This window comes from Neolamprologus multifasciatus, chromosome 4 (assembly GCF_963576455.1).
Source record: "Neolamprologus multifasciatus chromosome 4, fNeoMul1.2, whole genome shotgun sequence".
NCBI classification, from domain to species: domain Eukaryota; kingdom Metazoa; phylum Chordata; class Actinopteri; order Cichliformes; family Cichlidae; genus Neolamprologus; species Neolamprologus multifasciatus.
In genome coordinates this window covers 13,115,615-13,140,915 of record NC_140442.1, presented here as the reverse complement: position 1 = coordinate 13,140,915, position 25,301 = coordinate 13,115,615, and the positions used below count along the sequence as shown (strand labels likewise).

At 37.4% G+C, this 25,301-nt stretch overlaps 2 protein-coding genes and 1 pseudogene across 9 annotated transcripts; 1 reads left to right on the top strand and 2 right to left on the bottom strand.

Moving 5' to 3' along the window:
- The first annotated feature begins 327 nt into the window (after positions 1-327).
- On the top strand, positions 328-7,403 carry LOC146519978 (immunoglobulin lambda-1 light chain-like). 4 transcript variants are annotated; one of them, XM_085158387.1, is made up of 5 exons: positions 328-440; positions 524-853; positions 3,961-3,990; positions 4,884-5,719; positions 7,183-7,402. In XM_085158387.1, exons 1-4 carry the CDS (start codon positions 401-403, stop codon positions 5,204-5,206), a joined length of 723 nt encoding a protein of 240 aa, XP_085014513.1. In that variant the 5' UTR covers positions 328-400; the 3' UTR covers positions 5,207-5,719; positions 7,183-7,402. The 4 variants fall into 4 exon arrangements, with proteins under 4 accessions (XP_085014513.1, XP_085014514.1, XP_085014511.1 ...); XM_085158388.1 differs by lacking the exon at positions 524-853 and adding an exon at positions 2,060-2,389 and having other exon boundaries at positions 331-440; positions 7,183-7,403; XM_085158385.1 differs by lacking the exons at positions 328-440; positions 524-853 and adding exons at positions 1,889-1,968; positions 2,060-2,389 and having other exon boundaries at positions 7,183-7,403.
- A 675-nt stretch (positions 7,404-8,078) lies between these two features.
- Positions 8,079-16,571, bottom strand: LOC146519977 (immunoglobulin lambda-1 light chain-like; annotated as a pseudogene). The gene is made up of 4 exons (XR_014873770.1): positions 16,493-16,571; positions 16,078-16,398; positions 9,549-9,608; positions 8,079-8,934 (listed from the first exon to the last, which is right to left on the bottom strand). The product of XR_014873770.1 is annotated as an immunoglobulin lambda-1 light chain-like (transcript).
- A 755-nt stretch (positions 16,572-17,326) lies between these two features.
- On the bottom strand, positions 17,327-23,363 carry LOC146519976 (immunoglobulin lambda-1 light chain-like). 4 transcript variants are annotated; one of them, XM_085157416.1, is made up of 4 exons: positions 23,227-23,363; positions 20,898-21,222; positions 18,984-19,015; positions 17,327-18,291 (listed from the first exon to the last, which is right to left on the bottom strand). In XM_085157416.1, exons 1-4 carry the CDS (start codon positions 23,264-23,266, stop codon positions 17,969-17,971), a joined length of 720 nt encoding a protein of 239 aa, XP_085013542.1. In that variant the 5' UTR covers positions 23,267-23,363; the 3' UTR covers positions 17,327-17,968. The 4 variants fall into 4 exon arrangements, 3 of the variants coding, with proteins under 3 accessions (XP_085013542.1, XP_085013541.1, XP_085013540.1); XM_085157415.1 differs by lacking the exon at positions 20,898-21,222 and adding an exon at positions 22,811-23,132 and having other exon boundaries at positions 18,984-19,018; positions 23,227-23,361; XM_085157414.1 differs by lacking the exon at positions 23,227-23,363 and adding an exon at positions 21,318-21,511 and having other exon boundaries at positions 17,328-18,291.
- Between the last annotated feature and the right edge of the window lie 1,938 nt (positions 23,364-25,301).

Sequence of the window (25,301 nt, the reverse complement as noted above, 5' to 3'; positions counted from 1 at the left end):
GCCTTGATATATTGCACTGTAAAGGGAGGATTCAGGGTCACCTGATCCAGTCCTAACTATATGCTTTAGCAAAAAGGAAAGTTTTAGGTCTAATCTAAAGCAGAGAGATGCATGCAAATAGATATATTCAGAGTGAGTATGAACAACAGGAAACAAAAAGGTCATTAAAAAAGAAAGAAAGAAAAAAGAATAATGTTGTAATGGGTTGATAGGTGGGAGACCAACACAAATAGACATAAATATAGTAAAGACAAAAAAATGTTGCATATACATTTTTGAAGCTCCTCCTCTTGTTAGTTGTTTTATAAAATTGCTCCTCCAGCACCTCCACTCTTCATCCAACAAAAGCAGTACAGTCGTTTCACAGCTGCAAGTCTATCTTTCGTCAAACAGTGACAACATGCTGGTGACTCTCTGTGCTCTCATCGCTGCTCTAACATGTAAACACTTTGACTTATATTGCACACATATATACCAATTTCAGTGTGTTTCTCTTGACTCCATGTCTTCTTGTTGTTTGCAGGTGTGAGTGGTGTGACGGTGCTCACACAGAAACCTCCTGTTCTATCAGTGAGGAAAGGAGAGACAGCCACCATGGACTGTAACCTGGGGACTGTTACTGACCAGTCTGCTCGGTGGTATAAACAGATACCAGGAGGAAGTCCTCAGTATGTGCTGAAGATGTATCATAGCTGGAGTTCTCCAGAATATGGATCTGGGTTCTCTGCTCCAAAATTCACATCCACTCATCAGTCAACAACAGATTATCGTTTGATAATCAGCAATGTGGAGGAGGGAGACTCTGCAGTCTATTTCTGCCATACATGGGACAGCTCTGCTAATGAGCATGTATCACAGTGATTTACAGTGTGACAAAAACCTCCTCACTGTTACTTCTGCTTTTTGAGATTTACACATACTGATAACAAAGACATAAGTGAAAGCTCAGTGTACACTCACCACCCACAGAAAGCATTTTTAAATAAATGTTATTTTTCTTAACAAACGTCAGAATACAACAATGTTGTTTCACGATATGATTCACTAATACACACAAAAAAGTCAGTCATATATTGCTCTTAAATTAGTTTTGATGAATCAGAAAATTTAAAAATTTAACTAAGTACTGTCAGCATACTGTCTCACATATGAATACTTCATCAACATTTTCACTTGTTTTTCCTGAAGGTTTTACTCCTGTTGCTTAAAATAACAAATAGTAACAAACAAGAAGAAATCAAATTTCACTGTTTGTTTATTTCAGTATCATTCTGTGACATCAAGCTCTAGGCAGTACATATTGGTTGATATTTTATATATCTATAATTATATTAATTTGACAATAAAATATGATAAATAACCTTTTAATTAAAAAGGTGCTGTTATCAAGAGAAACTCCAAAAGATTTCAGCGCTGTACTAAGCCCCCAATGTTTAAAGTCTTTCAATGCACCTGAAACTCCTGTTTCAATGTTACCACCAGTTTGCATTAGTCATAGTCACAGTAATGGCAGTATTGCTTTTTTATATGAGTTTTACCAGCTTCCTTTTATTTCAGATATATAAACTTTACAAAAGAATGGTCCATACTAAGCAAAAGCTTAAATCTCTACTTGATTTTATTGAATGATAAATGTGAAGGCTCAATCTAGTGGCAGTGGTAAAAAGATATGTAGTTAAATCAGAAATGATAGATAATTTAATAGAATTTAATAAAGGAAACAATCCAGAAAGAAAGAGATAGAGAGAAGCAGAGAGAGAGAGAGAGAGAGAGAGAGAGAGAGAGAGAGAGAGAGAGTGAAAGAGAGAGAGAGAGAGAGAGAGAGAGAGAGAGAGATTCCCAGCTCCTCCTTCTCCTGGTTATATTAAATGGCTCAACCAGCACATTTCTTCACATTTTATTGTCAATTCTCAGCTCACATCGACAACATGCTGCTGACTCTCTGTACTCTGATCACTGCATTAACATGTAAAGAGGACTTATGCGTCCAATCAGACCTCAAGAAAGATTTATTAGTCTGTTTGTTTCTCTTGACTTCATGTCTTCTTGTTGTTTGCAGGTGTGAGTGGTGTGACGGTGCTGACACAGAAACCTCCTGTTCTATCAGTGAGGAAAGGAGAGACAGCCACCATGGACTGTAACCTGGGGACTGTTACTGGCAGTAATGCTCGGTGGTATAAACAGATTCCAGGAGAGGTTCCTCAGTTTGTGCTGAGGTTTTATCATAGCTGGAGTTCTCCAACCTATGGCTCTGGGTTCTCTGCTCCAAAATTCACATCCACTCATCAGTCAACAACAGATTATCGTTTGATCATCAACAATGTGGTGGAGGGAGACTCTGCAGTCTATTACTGTAAGACACATGACAACTCTGTCGATGAGTTCGTATCACAGTGATTTATACTGTGACAAAAACCTCCTCAATGTTACTTCTCCTTTTTGAGATTTTTACACATACTGATAACTAAGACATCAGTGTACACTCACCACCTAAAGAAAGTATTATTAAATAAATGTTATTTTTATTGACAAACATCAGACTGCACTAACGTTGTTCCACCATATGATTAACTAATATATTTTATATGAACATTTTTTATGTCAGACATGTAAAAATGATTATGAACCAGAAACACTGATGATATGAGTTATAGTTATTGTTTTGAACACTCATCTAAATAAACTAGGAATATAATGTGACTGACATTATAATGCTCAAATTTTAAGGTGGAAACACTTATATAGAGATATATTTCTCTTGCTTTTTATACTCACTGTCAACAGTTTCTAAGTTATCATATTTGCAAACAACCATTCATTCTTGTTTTTGTGATATTTAAACAGTTATGAGATGTCACTACACGGTTTGACAAATCTTCTTTTTACCTTAGAATTCCCAAATAATAAAGGATGGTTGAAATTACTTGACTGGCACATACTGAGAACCTTTCTGTCATGTGTAGCTGTGTGGTGTGGCAGAATGAAGGATCCAAATTAATGAATCACAAGAAACCAATGAATGTACAGGGAGCACATAGGGTACTGATACAACAACTGCAATAAGAAAAAAAGAAAACACAGGGTTTAAATATAACAGGGGGTAACGAGGGAATGGGAAACAGGAGGGAAACACAGGTGGACTAATCTGACATAACAAGGATGGGGAGGAAGCAAGACTGAAAACACTGCACACAGGACATAAGACCGCCAAAGTAAAACAGGAAATACAAAAAAGGCACGGAGACTTACAGACAGATAAGGAGACATGGCTGACAGGGAAAAGTGAACATGGAGCACAGAGAGAAGAGTAACTAAACATGAAACGTGGAACACAGGGAAGGGAAGGTAACAGAAACCCAAGGACTATAACTAAGAATGTAACATAAGCAGAAAACAATAATGGGAATAAAACCATGAAAACCAACAAATCAAAACATAACCAATCAGAATCAGCATACTTTATGAATCCCTAGGGAAATTATGTAATTGTATAACTAATAAAACTAATCAAAAACACAACACGCTGGGTTCCAGACCCAGTAGCATGATACTTTCAGCTTTAAAATCTAACCATGATTGATTTTATATCTGAATAAAATCGGAAGGTTAAAGTGTGAGATAATAAATCGTATCCACTGCTTCAGCTTAGTCTTATGAATAACAAGTTACAAATGTACTGTGTGATGCAGATGTGGATAAAGACATGAGAAAAACTGCGTTGCTCACATCTCAATCTGATTTGGACTTAAAAAAAGGAAAAAGAAAAACAAACTTGAATGTGACAGTCAAGTAAAAGCTCAGTCATTCAATGTGTTATGAAATATAAGCAGACTGATGAGGGGAAAATAAAGATGACAGTGAAAGTTGGCCTCAACAGGATGTTTCAGTTCCTCTCCCCTCATCAGTGACAGTCAGGAGGTTTTTGTACAGCCATGTATACAAACTGAATCACTGTGGTATTCGGACAAGGCACCAAGCTGATTGTGACAAGTAAGTACTTTTAAACTGATTATAAAGTGGGAGAGATTTTCTTAATATTATTCAATGTTTATGTTTCGATATCTTATGTTTCAGATTTTTAATCATTAATTATTAATATTCTAATGAGCCTTCAAATACAAGATTCTTCTTCAATTTGTTTCTTCAGAACTGAGAAAGCCTCTTAGATGAGGCTTGAAATGCTTGAATGCTGTTGAATGTAATTCTTTAACTTCGTGATTAGAGGCAGATATTGATCTCTGTCATTCCTATGAAGCAACAGTATTATTGAACTTTGATGAGACATTGTTTAAAGAATGTGAGAATAATTCAGTCTTGATTAGTAGTAACTGATCTAAAAGTCAAATCTCAAAAAGGCAAAACACTAAATTAAAGTTAACATTCTGACCTTAATCTGGTTCAGTTTTAGAACTAACTGTATTCCGTTTAACGTTTATCATAGATGGTATTGTTTTATTTCACACTAAAGAGTTTCAGACTAAAAAATACTGACTGATGTAAATGTTTATGTGTTTGAAATGTAACATTTCTACTGCTTTAGATACTATTTATTTATAGTTTTACTGGAAGATATTAGTTTGTTCAATTTATGCAATTTTATTATTTTATAGTAAATTAGTTCATGATGATGTTGTAGGACATAACCTGAAATGGTTTTCTTGTTTGTGTGTTTGTACATGAAATCTCAGCTGCTATAGAGGATTGGTTCTAATTTGGCAGATGCGATATTTTTCATGGCTACAATAAGTTATCATTTATAATAACAGATTGATTATATTCATCCACTGCTGTCTCTTACACAGTTCTTTTCTTAAAAACTTTTCTAGTTGATTTATATAATTGATTTATTTCAATGTTTCTGAATGTCTTTCATGTATTTTCAGGCTCCAGCCTCCCTCCTCCTGTCCTGACAGTCTTCCCTCCGTCCAGTGCTGAGCTCCGGTCCAACACAGCTTCTTTGGTCTGTCTGTCCAGTCAGTCTGTGCCTTTTGCAGATGTGAGCTGGTTGGCTGCTGGGAGTCCAGTGAGCAGTGGGATCTCTACCAGCACTGCTGTTCAGAGACCAGACCAGACTTACCAAATCAGCAGCTCTCTGACCATCCAGACATCAGACTGGAACATGGATAAGGTTTATACATGTAAAGTGTCTTTGGGCTCACAGACTTCAGAGAAAACCATCAAGAAGTCAGAATGTCCCACTGAGTAGTAGAAGGGTCAGAATCAGCATTTAACATCTATCTGGCTCTTTAATGCTTCGGGCATTTGTTTACTGCTCATTTTCATGTTATAAAATACGAGCAGTTACTGTTGTGACTGTTTGATTTATGTGCTCTACTGGCCTTTGCTATATGTTTATTCAGCAAAAATAATAATAAAAAAATATTGTAACAAAATGATTGATGTGCATCTTGTATTTCCCCTTTTTGTCATATTTGTTGTTCTAGTTTAACTTACCTGCAATAGTAAAGAGGTTTGAAAAAAGATGAGTATTAAATGAAACTGAATTTTCTTTGACTGTCAGTGAGGCATCATCTATTGTACACTTCCTTCTCTCTATTTCCAGGATGCACCTGCAGGCTTCTTGTCTGTATTTAGAGTTTTATGCAAATCAAGTGGTGAGATTCTAAGTGTCAAGTAAGAGAGGACTGTCTCCGACTGAAAACATTCTCAAATGTAAATTTATTTTCATATAAAAACGCTGCTTGACAGGCCTCATACTGTGAAAATATTTTTTGTTGACTTTAAGCTGGGCTAATACACAAAAATAAAGCAGGCAGTAGCAAATATTTAGGACTGCCTTCTTGCATTAACACAATTTCTCCAAAATTAGAAGCAGTCTGAATGATGCTGAAAAACCAGTTCATGCATTTATTACTTCTATGAAGGACTGTAATTGCAGAGAAAATGCAGAGCCTTCAGCTTTCACGCCCCTCTTCTGTTGAACCAGCTTCCAAATTGGATTCACAGACACCCAAGCTAACTGTTTTTGATAAAGCAATAAAGCATAAGGTCAGGACTGGACCAGGTGACCCTGAATTCTCCTATAGTTATGCTTCAATAGACCTAAGTTGCTGAGGGCTTCCTATGATGTCTTTCTTCATTCCTCTTCTTTTACTCTCTGTGTTTATACGCCAGGTTGAATTTGATCTTTTTTGCTGTCTGCCTCCTCTCACCCCAACTGGTCGTAGCAGATGGCCGCCCCTCACTGACCCTGGTTCTGTTGGAGGTTTCTTCGTTTTAAAAGTGTCATGGCACTGGGTCTTTAACACAGTGCTAATGTATTTTTGAGTTTTGTTAATATTCCTTAATTTAGTGTCAGTCATGGTTTTAGTTCTCTTGATTGTTTTCTGCTTGTGCTATATTTAAAGTTCTAGTCTTTATGAAAACTGAATTGAATTAAAAGGTGATGATGTGAGGTTTAACGTGTGAATAATGTGTGTTTGTTCCGGTGCTTTTGTTTAAAGTATAAGTAAACATGATAAAAAAAATGAAAACAAAACGAGACAAAATGCCTACAGTTTGATTGAAGCAAACTGATTAATGGGAAAATTATCTGTAAATTATACCAAGGCCTTCAGAAACAAAAAAGTTATAACACAGAGTAGATTAAAACAGCTGAGGATGATTGGCATTCTAAGTGGGCGACACATACATAAATAAGCTTGTGTATTTATTTCCTCTGTTTGTCTTACTTCTTTGCCGTGTCCTCCCTCATGATGTTTAAAGAAAATGAAATGTTAAAAAAAACAAAACAAAGGAGAAAATTTCAGATAAAAAAAGCATTGTCACGGTCTGTGTGGCAGCCAGCACGGGGAGTGCTGAGACACGGGAGCGGAGAGCACTAAGACACGGACTTTTCATGGAGGACGCGACACGGGAGTCAGGGGAGAGCACGGGCATTTATTTTTGTTTTTTCCATACACTGTAAATAAACGCACTTTTTACACACAGAGCTCCGCTCCTGGGTCCTTCTTCCCACATCCCCCACGGTCTACTGTCTGGTGCTCCACACCTTTCCTGGGGAAAACAATAGAGGCAGCCCTCAGGACACAATACTATAGCAGGCATGCACTCCAGGACTAAACTGAAACTGTATGACTAACGTGGAGTCTCATGCAATGATCCCACATTGGTGGGAGCTCCATCGGTCTCTTAAATAACTCCACCGACAAGCCTGATCAGCAGCAGGTGTGAATAACAAATACATATACATAACACAATATAATTCATAACTGCTCGGGGACCCTGACAAGCATTCTGAAGTTCATTAACAAGAGATGTCACAAGTGCAGAAATTCAGCTTCAGCTTTCTGTAGATCATCCTTGTATATTAAAGTCAATGAGCAACTTTTGGCACACTTTTCTTACTTTTCTTTTTTAATTGTTAAACCATTTGGTGACATGCAGCAAATCAAATGTCAGAAAATAAAGAATGCATTTGTTGTTTTTAAATCAGCTGGGCTGTTGGCTGCTACTGAAATCACAAGGTGTGGCCTTTACTCTGAGCTCTGCTTGTTAGACTTGGCAGACTTTGATGCTGGATGTCCTTACTCACAAAACCCCCAAAGGGATTAATGTGACATCTAAAAGACAGTTGATGGTGACTTTTAAAAGAAAAGGAAATAATAAACAGCTTTGTGTTTGAATTGCCCACATAGAGAAAAGCAATAAGATGCAACCGTAAAAAGAAACCATAAAAGTCCTGAAAAAATATATATAATAATGACAAAACTTTCAAAAGTCAAAAAACTTCCAAAGCAAACCTGCATATGGCAGTGGGTCAGGTTATATAAGTTAAGTCAGACAGATATAAATAGACATGGGCTTTATTATTACTACAATGGGGAGATTTACTTGCTACAGCAACACAAAGGTCAGGAAGAAAAAGTGATAAGAAAAAGCACAGCAATGGACTCTCTTTAGTCTTTTTAATCAATACATAAAGGTAAGTTTGTACCAATGAAAGAGTATACAGCTGACTGTTTCTGAATAACCAGATTTTAGTGATAAATAATTTCCATTAAGCAGCTTCCATTTTATTTTACAGAGAGCTGATACGTCTTAATTTACATGTGTAGTTATAAATAAAATGCTGAGACCTGCAGGTGCATACAAGGCAGGAAGAGAGGGAGGAGTTGAGAGTTGACGCATCACTAACTGAGTGTGAAGATTTATCTGCAATTCTCGAACCAACATTTCAAACCAGTGACACTTTTTCTCTCTGTACTCAGGTAAAATTATGAAGTGATGCTCTCTAGTGTACAAATGCCTCACAGCATGCATTTCAGAATGTCTTTATGTTTTAATTATGACGAAAAACATTTTAAAAATTATGTGCTTATAAATGGATCGTTTTCCTCTGTGTGCCCCTCAGTGAAACGGTGAAAGAATTTTTTTTTTATTTTAGAACAAGGAAACAGTGATTTTTAAACCGATGCTTTTATTGATTTAATGCATAACAACTGCAAATATCTGTTATTGAAAAAGCAAATGAACAAATGATGTGAACCTTTTGCATTATTCTGATTTCTAAAATATCAGCTTTGCAATAAGCAAACAGCACAAATAGTGAAAAAGCTGAATTTAAATGCATTAAAATTCTGATCCTTGACTATTCAGTGGGACATTCTGACTTCTTGATGGTTTTCTCTGAAGTCTGTGAGCCCAAAGACACTTTACATGTATAGAGCTTATCCATATTCCAGTCTGATGTCTGGATGGTCAGAGAGCTGCTGATTTGGTAAGTCTGGTCTGGTCTCTGAACAGCAGTGCTGGTAGAGATCCCACTGCTCACTGGACTCCCAGCAGCCAACCAGCTCACATCTGCAAAAGGCACAGACTGACTGGACAGACAGACCAGAGAAGCTGTGTTGGACTGGAGCTCAGCACTGGACGGAGGGAAGACTGTCAGGACAGGAGGAGGGAGGCTGGAGCCTGAAAATACATGAAGGATGAAAGATGTTCAGGAAAAATAGAACTGAAGTAATAAAAGTAGAAGTGGTGAAAAAATCAACAAGATTTAATACAGAATAAAGATAAATTCTGTAAAAAAAACTGTCAAAAAATAAAACAAAACTAAGCCCTAATTTTATATTAAAGAGAATTTAATTTAATTCTGGAGGATATGTCAAGCAATCATATGCTATACAATGCAAGTCATTTCCTTCAATTTCAAAGGTGACAGGTTCAAAGCCAGATATTTTTAAATTTTGTACTTTAAATTAATGTTTAAATTAGGTAAAACTCTTAATGAGAAAAGATAACATAGACTTATGCATTCTTTAAAAATTAAAATGCTTTGAAAATAACAAGATTGAATGACAAAATATTTCACTTTTCAAAACATTTTTTTAAATTGATTGAAAACATTTCTTGATTTTAATACAACTCATAATCATGTCTAACGTATAAAATACGAGTTGGCTCTGCATCAGATACTATAAATATATAAAAAAAGATTATGAACAATAAAAATATTAAATTAAGAACTTTTCAGTAAACTATTGGAAATCTTCTAATGTTTCAGGATCAATTTAAACAGCACTTACTTGTCACAATCAGCTTGGTGCCTTGTCCGAATACCACAGTGATTCAGTTTGTATACATGGCTGTACAAAAACCTCCTGACTGTCACTGATGAGGGGAGAGGAACTGAAACATCCTGTTTAGGCCAACTTTCACTGTCAACATATCATGCGCCTCATCAGTCTGCTTATATTTCACAACAATGATATAATGTTTTCCAATATACTTTTTAATGATTAAAAATTCCTTAACCCTTTAAGACCTACCATAGAACCAAGTCCGCCAGAGCTTACTTTATATTTTTACATGCTGTAGTGCCATCTTTGGGAGCATTTCAAGTTGCTATACATCAACACAACTGTTATAGCCCATAGTTTTATTTTTGAGATACACAAATTTTTATATACTGCAGAAAAAACGAAAAACAATCCTATAATGCAAATTTGCAAAGAAAATAGCATGTGCATCAAAATAACCTATTTCCAGCAGTGCAATTTGAGTTCTAAGCATCCCAGAAACTCTTCAGAAAAGCATGAAGTTAAACATCCATCCATCCATCTTCTTCCGCTTTATCTGGGGCTGGGTCGCAGGGGCAGCAGAGAAGCCCAGACCTCCCTCTCCCCAGCCACCTCCTCCAGCTTATCCGGGGGAACACCAAGGCGTTCCCAGGCCAGCCGTGAGATATAATCTCTCCAGCGTGTCCTGGGTCTGCCCCGGGGCCTCCTCCCGGTGGGACATGCCCAGAACACCAACCCCAGGAGGCGCCAAAGGAGGCATCCTTGTCAGATGCCCGAACCACCTCAGCTGGCTCCTTTCGATGTGGAGGAGCAGCGGCTCTACTCTGAGCCCCTCCCGAATAGCCGAACTTCTCACCCTATCTCTAAGGAAGAGGCCAGCCACCCTTCGGACGAAGCTCATTTCCGCCGCTTGTATTCGCAATCTCGTTCTTTCGGTCACTACCCACAGCTCGTGGCCATAGGGTGAGGGTAGGGACGTAGATCGACCGGTAAATTGAGAGCTTCGCTTTTACACTCAGCTCCCTCTTCACCACGACGGACCGGTGCAGCGTCCGCATCACTGATGGGAGAAGGGAGCCGGAGATCGACAGACGGATTGGTGATGCGGCCGCAGTGATGCGGCCGCATCACCAATCCGTCTGTCGATCTCCGGCTCCCTTCTCCCATCAATCGCTAACAAGACCCCGAGATACTTGAACTCCTCCACTTGGGGCAGGAACTCTTCCCCGACCCGGAGTGGGCACTCCATTCTTTTCCAGCTGAGAACCATGGCCTCAGATTTGGAGGTGCTGATCCTCATTCTCGCTGCTTCACACTCGGCTGCGAACTGTTCCAGTGCGAGCTGGAGGCCTTCACCCGATGAAGCCAACAAGACCACATCATCCGCGAAAAGCAGAGATGAGATTCTGAGACCACCGAAGTGAAAGCCCTCCGCCACTTGGCTGCGCCTAGAAATCCTGTCCATAAAAATTATGAACAGAATCGGTGACAAAGGAGCAAAGTCAAACATGACTTTTAAAAACACCAGTATATGTAGCTTGCCTCCACCAGTGTGTGAATGTGAGAGTGAATCAATAGTGGCATTGTAAAGCGCTTTGGGTGCTTTGAAAAACGCTACATAAATCCAATCCATTATTATTATTATAAGGCCTACAAGTAAAAAACTACATTTTCTGCAAAAATGACGTCACTTCCAGTTTCAGGCAGGTAATGGCGGACATGCGATAGTTTGTATTTCAATGTGGGAAGTGTTACGAACAGCTGATCGGATCGGCAAAGCGTGTTTCTGGAATATTATGTTTTTGTTCCTGCAAGCGCTTTTTATGCAATTTTTGCAAAGCTATATGTGGAAGGAAACCGTGACCTAGGGCAAGCTGATGGCATAAGATGTAAGGACATCTTATGCCATCACCTGCAGGACACTGGCCCACGGGGCCTGGAATTGCCCACCCCTGCTGTAGTGGAATACATTTTAAAAGTAACCCTCCCAACACTGGTTGTAAGTAATTCAGAAAGGTTGGAACACCTGTAGGAATTAGTAGCACCAGCTTTCAAGGCTTGATCAACCTCCACTGATCCATTGCTGTGTTTCCTGTGCCTTTGCCTTTTTGTATAGTTCTGAAATGTACATTATTTTTCAGTTTTGGGTAACCTTACCTTTTTTTTTAACCTCTGGCAGTTCACCACTACCATTTCAAGCAATTCATTGGACTTGAGTGACTTAAATTGCAATAAATACCTGGAAAAATTGGGGTGTTCTAAAACTTTTGACTGGTAAATGACTAATATTTTTTATCAGTACCTTACTAATGCTTACTAATGTGTAATTATAATAATGTGTGACCTAATTATGTTTTGGTGAAGTCTCTCTGTATCTATAATGGAGTTATTTCAATCTCAACTGTATTTACACTTAGTGTAGTAAATCACACCTTCAGTGTTACTAGTTCATGGTCATATTTTAAAGACCTGACTTACATAAATAATGTTATTGAAAAAGGATAAAATAATGAAATCTCTAGTGTTCTTGTCTTCAATTTTCTAGATTTACTTTCTGGCTTATAAGCGTCTAACATGAAGGTTCATTATATGGTACTAAATCTGTCTGAACAATTATAAAACACCCAGATAGAGATGGATATCTTTCTTAGCAGCACCTTTGTCCTTTGCACACTTCAGCAACACAAGTTTCTTGTTAATGAGGGAAAACCAACTAGAAAGGTTAAAAAAAATTGTTATTACATTTTCAAAAGCAAAAACATCAACATTTATATATGTAACCATGTCAAAATCAGAACATGTACACATTAAATATAAAGGTGTGTACAATTAAGACAAACATCATAAACACATCTCTATATGAAATGAGAATTTGCTTCTCCATTTAAAAATGTGTTTTTGATAAATCCAGTGTATATTTCTATTGATTCGTTCTGTCTGACAGGTAGAATTTGTGCAATCTGGTTACTGTCACATTTACTGCAGCTGGAATATAACAATTAAACAATTATAACCATGAAAGAGCTGAGAGTAGTCTATAAAGTCTTTATTATTTAAAAAATAACTTGCAAAAACATAAAATACCGTATGTTGGATAGTTTGGTTTATGTGTTTTTACATATTATAATTTGGGCCAATGTTAGTGAATGAGATGTATTTTTCAGTACTTTTCTTTTAATACTTTTAATAATCAAGGTTAAAATGAATTAAAAAAAAAAAACACCAACAACATTCCAGTGTTTAAAAACACAGTCTAAAGATAGTGGGTTACACTTAGTTCACTGGATATATATATTATCTGCATATGAAAGCGTTTCTAAAAGCAGAAGTAATACTGAGGAGGTTTTTGTCACAGCCTGAATCACTGTGATACGTACGCAGAAGCAGAGTCATCATATGTCTGACAGTAATACACTGCAGAGTCTCCTGTCTCTGCTCGCTTGATAATGAACTAGTAATCAATGTTTGATGAGGATTTAGAGTTGAATCTGTCCGAGGAGAATCCTGTTCCAAATTCAAGTGAGCTGCTAGAATGGAGAAATCTGAGAACATATTGATGAGCCTCACCAGGAACTTGTTTATACCATTTAACATAATTCCTATCATCTCTCTCTATGTTGCAGTTGAGAACAACTTCTTGACCTGAAGAAACTGTGTGAACAGCAGGTGTTTGCGTCAACACGATCACTGCATCAACATCTGCCAGGAAACACACACAAAAACATGAATGAAAAGTTTACCTCCAAAAATATACACCCTAAAACAGAAGATCTTACATGTTAGAGCAGTGATGAGAGTGTACAGGATCCACAGCATGTTGTCAGTGTGAGGTGTAAATGATCTTTACTGTTCAGCTGAGATGTGAGTGGGATTGTAGTGAGAAGTGAAGCGATACTAACACTTAAAGACACAGAGGAGAGGCAAACCAAAGGAGGAGGAGATTCAACAAAATGATTTTCATTCATAGAATAAAAAATCATTTATAATGCAAATAACATCAATTAAATGTTTCTGGCTCATGTTCAACCGACACACTTATGGCTGTCATGACATATTGCTCACGAAAATATTGTTGTAAAGGGAATAAATATTATGTAACTGATTATTGACAGTTTTATCTCTTTCTAGCTGAAATGTGAGCAGGACTTAAGTGAAAAGAATAAACAGTAACGTTTATAAGAACATGAGGTAGAACAAGTCTCAACAAATTCAGAACAGTTGTAGTTTAAATTCAATTCAATTCAATTCAATTTTATTTATATAGCGCCAAATCACAACAAAAGTCGCCTCAAGGCGCTTCATAGATACAGAGAAAAACCCAACAATCATATGACCCCCTATGAGCAAGCACTTTGGCGACAGTGGGAAGGAAAAACTCCCTTTTAACAGGAAGAAACCTCCGGCAGAACCAGGCTCAGGGAGGGGCGGCCATCTGCTGTGACCGGTTGGGGTGAGAGAAGGAAGACAGGATAAAAGACATGCTGTGGAAGAGAGACAGAGGTTAATAACAGATATGATTCAATACAGAGAGGTCTGTTAATACATAGTGAGCGAGAAAGGTGACTGGAAAGGAAAAACTCAGTGCATCATGGGAATCCCCCGGCAGCCTACATCTATTGCAGCATAACTAAGGGAGGATTCAGGGTCACCTGGTCCAGCCCTAACTATATGCTTTAGCAAAAAGGAAAGTTTTAAGCCTAATCTTAAAAGTAGAGATAGTGTCTGTCTCCCGAATCCAAACTGGAAGCTGGTTCCACAGAAGAGGGGCCTGAAAACTGAAGGCTCTCCCTCCCATTCTACTTTTAAATACTCTAGGAACAACAAGTAGGCCTGCAGAGCGGGAGCGAAGTGCTCTAATAGGGTGATATGGTACTACAAGGTCATTAAGATAAGATGGGGCCTGATTATTTAAGACCTTGTATGTGAGGAGCAGGATTTTGAATTCAATTCTGGATTTAACAGGAAGCCAATGAAGGGAAGCCAAAACAGGAGAAATATGCTCTCTCTTTCTAGTCCCTGTCAGTACTCTTGCTGCAGCATTTTGGATTAGCTGAAGGCTTTTCAGTGAGTTTTTTGGACATCCTGATAATAATGAATTGCAGTAGTCCAGCCTGGAAGTAATAAATGCATGAACTAGTTTTTCAGCGTCACTCTGAGACAGGATATTTCTAATTTTAGAGATGTTGCGCAAATGGAAGAACGCAGTCTTACATATTTGTTTAATATGTGCGTTGAAGGACATATCCTGGTCAAAAATGACTCCAAGGTTCCTCACAGTGTTACTGGAGGCCAAGGTAATGCCATTCAGAGTAAGAATCTGGTTAGATACCATATTTCTAAGCTTTTCAGCGCCGAGTACAATGACCTCAGTTTTATCTGAGTTAAGCAGAAAGTTAGTGGCCATCCAAGTCTTTATGTCTTTAAGACATGCAGTTTAACTAATTGGTGTGTGTTATCTGGCTTCATGGACAGATAGAGCTGGGTGTCATCTGCATAGCAGTGAAAATGTATGCTATGTCTTCTAATGATGCTGCCTAGGGGAAGCATGTATAATGTAAACAGAATTGGTCCTAGCACTGAACCCTGTGGAACTCCATAATTAACCTCAGTGTGTGAAGAGGACTCTCCATTTACATGCACAAATTGGAGTCTATTAGATAGATATGATACAAACCACTGCAGTGCAATACCTGTAATACCTACAGCATGTTCTAATCGCTCTAATAGGATATTATGGTCAACAGTATTGAATACTGCACTAAGGTCAAGAAGGACAAGCACAGAGATGAGTCCACTGTCAGAGGCCATAAGAAGATCATTTGTAACCTTCACTAAAGCTGTTTCTGTGCTGTGATGAACTCTGAAACCTGACTGAAACTCTTCAAATAAACCATTCCTCTGCAGATGATCTGTTAGCTGTTTGATAACTACTCTTTCAAGGATTTTTGATATGGAAGGAAGGTTGGAGATTGGCCCATAATTAGCTAAGACTGCTGGGTCTAGAGATGGCTTTTTGAGTAAAGGTTTAACTGCAGCCACCTTGAAGGCCTGTGGTACATAGCCGATTATTAGAGATAGGTTGATCATATATAAGATCGAAGAATTCATCAATGGCAGGACTTAATGAGGTAGAACACAAATGCAAATGCCCTTATCCTCACACATCACACGTTTTCTTCTCGTCTTATATTTATTTCTGCCTGATGTATAGTCATCACTATTTAAGAGCTGAGACTGGTGTTTACTAAATTTCTATTACTTATAGATAACTTTTAGTTATATACAGTATTAGTCCACTTCTGACATGTTTTGGCTGAATGATATCTCTATATTCCTCTGCTTGCTTTATTCATATTTTCAATGATGAATATTAAAATTAATTAAAAAACAAAACAAATAACACAGTATTTGAAGGTGATGGGATTTCAGTGTGTTTCTCGGATGTGTCTTTTTTTCAGCATGTGAAAGAGCATCAAAAAGCAGAAGTATCTGTGAGGAGGTTTTTGTCACAGTGTGAATCACTGTGATACCACACTGCTAGCAGAGCCGTCCCATGTCTGACAGTAATAGACTGCAGAGTCTCCCTCCTCCACATTGTTGATGATCAAACGATAATCTGTTGTTGACTGATGAGTGGATGTGAATTTTGGAGCAGAGAACCCAGAACCATAGTATGGAGAACTATAGCCATGATAAAAATACAGCACATGCTGAGGACTTCCTCCTGGAATCTGTTTATGCCAGGCAGCAACATTGTTAGTAACAGTCCCCAGGTTACAGTCCATGGTGGCTGTCTCTCCTTTCCTCACTGATACAACAGGAGGTTTCTGTGTCAGCACAGTCACACCACTCACACCTGCAAACAACAAAAAGACATGGAGTCAAGAGAAACACACTGACATTTAACTGTAACATGAAGTCTATTCTTCAGTATATTTTAGACTCTTTACATGTTAGAGCAGTGATGAGAGCACAGAGAGTCACCAGCATGTTGTCTGAGTGGGCTGAGAACTGAGTGGAGAGATGATGGTGGAGGAGCTACTTAATACAAATAACAGGAGGAGGAGCATTGGAGTTTTCTTTTTTTCGCTTGCCTGTGTTATTAATATTAATAACAATAATAATATGTGTTGTATATATAGTATATTAAAGTTAATGAGCAACTTTTGGGGCACTTTTCTTACTTTTCTTTTTTAATTGCCAAACCATTTGGTGACATGCAGCAAATCAAATGTCAGAAAATAAAGAATGCATTTGTTGTTTTTAAATCAGCTGTGCTTTTGGCTGCTACTGAAATCACAAGGTGTGGCGTAGCAATGAGCTCTGCTGGTTAGACTTGGCAGACTTTGATGCTGGATGTCCTTACTCACAAAACCCCCAAAGGGATTAATGTGACGTCTAAAAGACAGTTGATGGTGACTTTTAAAAGAAAAGGAAATAATAAACAGCTTTGTGTTTGAATTGCCCACATAGAGAAAAGCAATAAGATGCAACAGTAAAAAGAAACCATAAAAGTCCTGAAAAAATATATATAATAATGACAAAATTTTCAAAAGTCAAAAAACTTCCAAAGCAAACCTGTATATGGCAGTGGGTCAGGTTATATAAGTTAAATCAGACAGATATAAATAGACATGGGCTTTATTATTACTACACTGGGGAGATTCACTTGTTACAGCAGCACAAAGGTCAGGAAGAAAGTGATAAGAAAAAGCACAGCAATGGACTCTCTTTAGTCTTTTTAATCAATACATAAAGATAAGTTATGAATACCAATGAAAGAGTATACAGCTGACTGTTTCTGAATAACCAGATTTTAGTAATAAAAAATTTCCATTAAGCAGCTTCCATTTTATTTTACAGAGAGCTGATACATCTTAATTTACATGTGTAGTTATAAATAAAATGCTGAGACCTGCAGGTGCATACAAGGCAGGAAGAGAGGGAGGAGTTGAGAGTTGACGCATCACTAACTGAGTGTGAAGATTTATCTGCAATTCTCAAACCAACATTTCAAACCAGTGACACTTTTTCTCTCTGTACTCAGGTAAAATTATGAAGTGATGCTCTCTAGTGTACAAATGCCTCACAGCATGCATTTCAGAATGTCTTTATGTTTTAATTATGACGAAAAACATTTTAAAAATTATGTGCTTATAAATGGATCGTTTTCCTCTGTGTGCCCCTCAGTGAAACGGCGAAAGATTTTTTTTTAATTTTAGAATAAGGAAACAGTGATTTTTAAACCGATGCTTTTATTGATTTAATGCATAACAACTGCAAATATCTGTTCATGAAAATGCAAATGAACAAATGATGTGAACCTTTTGCTTTATTCTGATTTCTAAAATATCAGCTTTGCAATAAGCAAACAGCACAAATATTGAAAAAGCTGAATTTAAATGCATTAAAATTCTGGTCCTCGACTATTCAGTGGGACATTCTGACTTCTTGATGGTTTTCTCTGAAGTCTGTGAGCCCAAAGACACTTTACATGTATAAACCTTATCCATGTTCCAGTCTGATGTCTGGATGGTCAGAGAGCTGCTGATTTGGTAAGTCTGGTCTGGTCTCTGAACAGCAGTGCTGGTAGAGATCCCACTGCTCACTGGACTCCCAGCAGCCAACCAGCTCACATCTGCAAAAGGCCCAGACTGACTGGACAGACAGACCAGAGAAGCTGTGTTGGACTGGAGCTCAGCACTGGACGGAGGGAAGACTGTCAGGACAGGAGGAGGGAGGCTGGAGCCTGAAAATACATGAAAGATGTTCAGAAAACAAAAAATAAATAAATAAAAGAAAGAAGCAAATTGGACATGAAGTCATAAAACCAGAAGAAATCAAGAAGAGTAAATATGGAATAAACATAACAATTGTTATGAAGTTAGAAGAAAACAAAACTAATGTATAAAATATGAACTAAAATATATGGATCCAACATATCATTTGAATTTCTTTTTGTATTTTCACAATATGAAATATGATTAGTCACTGTTTAATTTTCCATGTAAGATGTCTTTGATTTAATTCTACACGTTTCTGCATAACATGTCAGCTAATGTGGGTAATTTTCTTTCATATCAAAGAAAAGTTCTAATCACTTCAAAGTAATTTTGAACTTTAGTAACAGTGTTAACAACTATTGAAGAAAGAGAAAACGGGCCTATGTATGTTTTTGAATTCCAACCTAAACATAAATTAAAAGTAATAAGAACAGAAAAACAACATATTTCACACCATTGTCAGAGAACTGGTTTGACACCGTTTCACATTTTTTAAACATGTCATTCATGTCTCCTGTATATGAGACAACCTGAAACTATTTCAGATTGTACAAAATCATAAAAAATGATGCTGAACAAGAAACATATTGAACTAAGTAGTCATCAGCAGATTTTTGCAAAATCTCTGTTGTTTTAAGATCAGTTAAAAAGTACTTACTTGTCACAATCAGCTTGGTGCCTTGTCCGAATACCACAGTGATTCAGTTTGTATACATGGCTGTACAAAAACCTCCTGACTGTCTCTGATGAGGGGAGAGGAACTGAAACATCCTGTAGAGACTAACTTTCACTGTCAAAATCTCATTCCTTTCATCTGTTTGTATTTTATAACTGTGTCTCTCTCTGTGTAGTCATGTTTATTCCTTCACTTTTTTGTGCACGATTTAATAAAGTCCTCATTATTGGCCAGCATTAATCAGAGCTGTACTGTTTCTCAGTAAGATTCTAGCCACAGTCTGCTTCACTATGAACCAGCTTTATTGGGAGAGTCTTCCCATGTCTGACAGAAACTCACTGCAGAGTCTCCTGTCTCTGAATGATTGATAATAGACTTGAAATCAATGTTTGGTCAGGATTTAGATATTAATCTGTCTGAGGAGAATCCTGCTGAAAATGCAGTTGACCTGTGAGAATGATGAAATCTCAGAAACGAGGAGAAGAACCAGGAACCTGTTTGTACCAGCCGACATAAAAGCTTTCAGCTTTTTTTAATGTTGTATTTGAGCAGGTTAAAGATTAGAAAAGAATAAAAAAGAAGAGCAATCCAATGTTTAATAAGACATTATCTGAACGTTGCATGTTACACTGAATTTTCTTGATTGGACTATACTCAAGTCAATGAGTCTAAGAAAGCATATGTACTGCCAAGAGGTTTGTATCACATTGTGAACAACTGTGATATGTACAGTGTCTTCTATTTCTGCGAACTTGATAGTTAAATGATAATTAATGTTTGATGAGGATGTAGAGTTGAATCTTTCTGAGAAGAATCTTGTTTCAAAGCTTTTGAGCTGTCAGAATTGGAGAAATCTTAGAAACATACAGATGATCTTCTCTAGGAACTTGTTTATACAGCTAATAGAATTCCTATCATCTCTCTCAATGTTGCATTTGAGAACAGCTAGTTGAAAACTTTGTACTTAAGTACAGTAAGTAAGAATTTGTACTTGGTTACTTCCCACCTCTGGGGACAGATAACCTGTTCTAAATTCAAGTGAGCTGCCAGAATGAAAACTGAGGAACCCCTCCAGGAACTTGTTTAGACCATCTAACATAATTGAACCATGTTGCAGTTGAGTACAACTTCTTGACCTGGAGAAACCTTGTGGACAGCAGGTATCTGGATAAACACTTCCGCTGCATTACCATCTGCCAACAAACACAGAAAAACATGAGTGAAATGTCCTTCTCTAAAACGATGGGCTATGAAACAGATGAGAAGAACGTCTTACCCTTTAGAGAAGTGATGAGAGAGCAGACAGTCCCCAGCATGTTGTCAGTGTGAGGTGTAAACATCCTTTTCTATTCAGCTGAGATGTGAAAAGAATTGTAGTGAGAAGCAAGCACCAGATAAAATTTAATTTAGCTGCATTTTCACTTGAAACATTTTTGAACTTTAACAGTATCTATTTATGTTGATTAATGTGATTTACTGCAGCTGGAATGTTACAGTTATCAGAATTTTAGACAATCATTTATCAAATTGCTGTTATTTAAAAACGCGCACATCATTGTCTACAATTGGTGGAATATGATGACCACCAACAACACAAGTTGTTGGTGGTCATCATATTCCTTGATATTTTATATACTCATTTTATATATCAGTAATGATAGCTTAAATGCAACAAAAAAAGTAATTCTGTGTTTATAAAAACACTTTCTAAAGTTGGTGGGTTTTCATTGATGAACATTAAAATAAATAAAAAATAACAATAAACACACTATTTGAAAGTGGTGGGTTTACACTGAGTTTGTTGAATGGGTCTTTTGTCAGCACGTGGAAAAAAAGAGCATCAAAAAGCAGAAGTATCAGTGGGGAGGTTTTTGTCACAGTGTAAATCACTGTGATGCGTATTCACTAACAGAGCTGTCCCATGTCTGACAGTAATAGACTGCAGAGTCTCCCTCCTCCACATTTTTGATGATCAAACGATAATCTTTTGTTGACTGATGAGTAGATGTGAATTTTGGAGAGGAGAACCCAGAACCATAGTATGGAGAACTATAACTATGATAAAAATACAGCACAAACTGAGGAACTCCTCCAGGAATCTGTTTATACCAATAGACAGTGTTAATAACAGTCCCCAGGTTACAGTCCATGGTGGCTGTCTCTCCTTTCCTCACTGATAAAACAGGAGGTTTCTGTGTCAGCACCGTCACACCACTCACACCTGCAAACAACAATAAGACATGGAGTCAAGAGAAACACACCACATATGAATCCTACAAATAACTACTAATCTGAAGTATAAATGAGGTCCCATACATGTTAGAGTAGTGATGAGAGCACAGAGAGTCACCAGCATGTTGTCACTGTGTGTTGAGACCTGTGACTTAGAAAGAGTGCACTGCTTCTGTAGGAGGAGAGGAGGTGTGACCCATTAAATATGACACTGAAACTCAGAGAAACTGACAGGAGGAGGAGCTAAACCTGGATAGTTTGTGATGTTTTGGGTAACTTATCTAGAGGGTAATTCTGCTTTTGTATTAATAATTGTTGGTGATAGTGATGTCTCCCTCCTCTCCCCTAAAATTGTGGTGCTATATTTTATTATCATAAGTATCATAAATAACTATGTCCTTCAGATTTATTATTGATGCTTTAACCATTACCAGTTTTTATATTTATATTTGGAGAAAAACAGAGCAGAACCCCACTAACTTTTATAATTAGTCAACAAACAAAATGCATAACCTTTTGAGTAACGTCTCATGAAACCAGAGTGGTTAGGGTTAGGAGAACATTTTATAAAATATTACATCATTAATGAATATTGAACAACTGAACACAGAGTTCAAATACAGATCACTGTGATACAAACATTTTGATATAGTTCCCCCGATTCACAAAAACAAATACCAGCCTTTCTCATCTACATCTTGAGAGTTAAACAATCTGATTATCACTGTGACACATATTATTGCAAATGGATGAAACTGAGCACCACTGTTACTAACACCCAGGATGTAATTCTTCTAATCCTGGTGAACAATGCTGGTGGTGAATATCTGTTTGCACACAGGTGTGTACAAAAAAGTACTCACAATTCTTGGGTGACTTCTGCCTCTAAACATATCGGTCTTGTGTGCTGCTCAGTAACAATCAATATTTACTGTTACTTATGCTTATGTTGGTTGTTGCTGTGGTTTCCATACTGTGTTGTTCTCTTTTTGCTTGTTTTTTTTTTTTCCAGCAGGTGATCAAACATATTTTAGTGTCTTTTCTCTCTGTTTTTCTTTCCCTCTCCTTCTCTTGAGCCTCTTCCCAACTTCTCTTTTCTTTGTCTTTCCTATGACCAGGTTCTGTCCATTTAGATTGTAATAACTTAAAAGTAAAAAAATAAATCAATACATAAATGATAAATATCGAACAAACTGTGACAATGAAGTGGACCATTATGGCAAAAGCTGTAACAATCAGCTTGCAAAAAATAAATCTGTTGGACATTTTCCTTGGCCTTGAGACAATAATTCTGATTGCTACAGTGTCGGACAGGACATACAAAAAATTGTGGTATTGGTCTCCTGTTTTGTATATCATTATTTGAGTAGTTTTGACTGAATAGTCCCCTCTTGGCTTTTTTCCTGATTTTCATGATTAATATTGAAATAAAAAACAAAACAAATAACACAGTATTTGAAGGTGGTGGGGTTTCAGTGTGTTTGTTGGAGTAGTCTTTTATCAGGATGCCAAAAAGCTTAAAAAAGCAGAAGTATCTGTGTGGAGGTTTTTGTCACAGAGTAAATCACTGTGATACCCCACTATCAGCAGAGCCATCCCATGTCTGACAGTAATAGACTGCAGAGTCTCCCTCCTCCACATTCTTGATGATCAAACGATAATCTGTTGTTGACTGATGAGTGGATGTGAATTTTGGAGAGGAGAACCCAGAGCCATAGTTTGGAGAACTAGAGTCATAACGAAACCACAGCACAAACTGAGGAACTCCTCCTGGAATCTGTTTATACCAATAAGCAGGATAGTTATCAACAGTCCCCAGGTTACAGTCCATGGTGGCTGTCTCTCCTTTCCTCACTGATAAAACAGGTTTCTGTGTCAGCACCGTCACACCACTCACACCTGCAAATAATAAAAAGACATGGAGTCAAGAGAAACACGCTGACATTTAAATGTAACATGATGTCTTTTCTTCAGTATATTTTAGACTCTTTACATGTTAGAGCAGTGATAAGAGCACAGAGAGTCACCAGCATGTTGTCAGTGTGTGTTGGGAATGGATTTGTAATTTGGAAAGAGATTTGACTCCTTCTGTAGAGGAGAGGAGGTGTGAACCATTAAATATGTCACTGAAACCCATCGAAACTGACAGGAGGAGCAGCACTGGATTTCCCCCTCTTTCTCTAACCTGTATCATTAACATTATTTTCATAAACACTGATGTTGGTAATGTCTTGTTGTTTTCTTCTTTTTTTCCCTTTGTTCATTTATTTATTGTTTGTTTGTTTGATTGTTGTTTTGAATTTTAGAATGGTTACCATCTCCACATCTAAAATGAGACAGGATTATAGTTGGTTATATTTTACTTAAACTTGTGTTTTATTCAAAAAATACACCAAGATCTCAATTTTGCTAAATTTGAATTCATCACCATCTAGAGAATACTGTTAGATATTTTTAATGATGATGAGGTTCTTCACTAAACGTTACGTTGGTGACTACTTTCACACTAACTTGATCAGACTGCTTTTGCAGCTTTTCTCCCAGCACAGCTTTCTCCTCCAGTCCGAGTCACCTCCTGATAGAGGGAGAGCCTAATTAACTGATCACCCCCAGCTGCAGTTAAGTAGCAGAGGGGGTTGTTAATCAGCACAGGAGCACAGTGAACACAGAAAATACACAGTGTTCAGCAACTACAAATGCCATAAAAGTCTTAAAGTCTAGAAAATCACAGTAATGATATTAGCATTATTTGCAGAAACATTAAGTTTTCAGCTTAAAATTTCCAAACTATGAAAAACCATTAAGAACATCCAGTGAAATGGAAGCACAGAAAATATATGCTGTTCCAAAAAAAATTAAGAAACACTTTTTAAGAGTATCGCATCAAGTCAGTTAAATTTCTGGTCTGATCAGTCAAGTAGCAGAGGTTTGTTAGATTGTTAATCAATTTCAGCTGCTTTAGTTTTAATGCAATCAACAACAGGTGCACAACAGGCAATGATGAAAGAACAATCAAAACAAATGATTTTACAAGTGGAAGTCACTGACATCTTCCCCTTTTACTTCTTCTGAGTGTTTCTTCACTAGTTTTGTATTTGGCTATGGTCAGTGTCTTAGCTCTTAGCATGAAGAATCCTCCAGTTCGGTGGAGGAGTGTTTGTCTCTGGTCCAGTGGATTCCGAGTTCCTACTGGTGCACGACAATACTTATGAGGAGAGAGTATACAGGAACTTCCTGAAGGCCAAGTGAACTGTATAAGAGTAGAGCTGCAGTGAAGATTAGTTACAGAGCTGGACTCAATTTAGTTTATTTTATCATAAGAAGTTCAAAGACCAAACCAAAGAAGTAAACTGCCTTGAATCTACCAAATTATAGTGAAATGCAGCCTGAAAATATAATATAAATCACATTTTATAGTCAGGGAAAGTTCCATGTAATTTTTTTTTTTTTTTTTTTTTCCAACTCAGGAGCGTTTCTAAACTCAAAAATATCCTGTCATCTAAAGACCTGGAAACTGTTATCCATGCCTTCATATTGTCACGTCTTGACTACTGTAACTCTCTCTATTTAGGTATTTGTCACTCAAGCCTGTCACGCCTGCAACTTGTTCAGAATGCAGCCGCAAGGCTTCTGACGGGCACTAGAAAGAGAGAGAGTATTACCCCGGTACTTGCATCACTACACTGGCTACCAGTTAAATATAGAATTGATTTTAAGGTTTTATTATTTGTTTTTAAAGCCCTCCATGGTTTGGCTCCAGGTTACATTTTAGATCTTCTTAGCCTGCACTTGCCCACTCGATCTCTGCGCTCCTCCAGTCAGATGGTTTTATCAGTTCCACGCTCCCAGCTCAAATCTAGAGGTGACAGGGCTTTCTCCATTGCCGCCCCGAGACTCTGGAATAGTCTCCCCCCCCTTCATAAAATTCTCTCCATCCTTGGAAATCTTTAAATCAAATCTCAAGACCCACTTATTTTCCAAGGCTTTTGGATCTCGCTGATATTACATGTCTTACAAAGTTTTCTTTCTATTTTAATTCTTTTATTATATTATTCCTCTGTTCAGCAC

What these genes read in the sequence shown, in the direction of transcription:
- LOC146519978 (XM_085158388.1), top strand. Translation starts at nt 401, where the DNA reads ATGCTGGTGACTCTCTGTGCTCTCATCGCTGCTCTAACAT. An exon ending in CTCTGTCGATGAGTTCGTAT is followed by an intron (nt 2,390 to 3,960) that starts CACAGTGATTTA and finishes TCACTGTGGTAT; the next exon opens with TCGGACAAGGCACCAAGCTG. An exon ending in CACCAAGCTGATTGTGACAA is followed by an intron (nt 3,991 to 4,883) that starts GTAAGTACTTTT and finishes ATGTATTTTCAG; the next exon opens with GCTCCAGCCTCCCTCCTCCT.
- LOC146519976 (XM_085157416.1), bottom strand. Translation starts at nt 23,266, where the DNA reads ATGCTGGTGACTCTCTGTGCTCTTATCACTGCTCTAACAT. An exon ending in TCTTATCACTGCTCTAACAT is followed by an intron (nt 21,223 to 23,226) that starts GTAAAGAGTCTA and finishes TGTTGTTTGCAG; the next exon opens with GTGTGAGTGGTGTGACGGTG. An exon ending in CACCAAGCTGATTGTGACAA is followed by an intron (nt 18,292 to 18,983) that starts GTAAGTACTTTT and finishes ATGTATTTTCAG; the next exon opens with GCTCCAGCCTCCCTCCTCCT.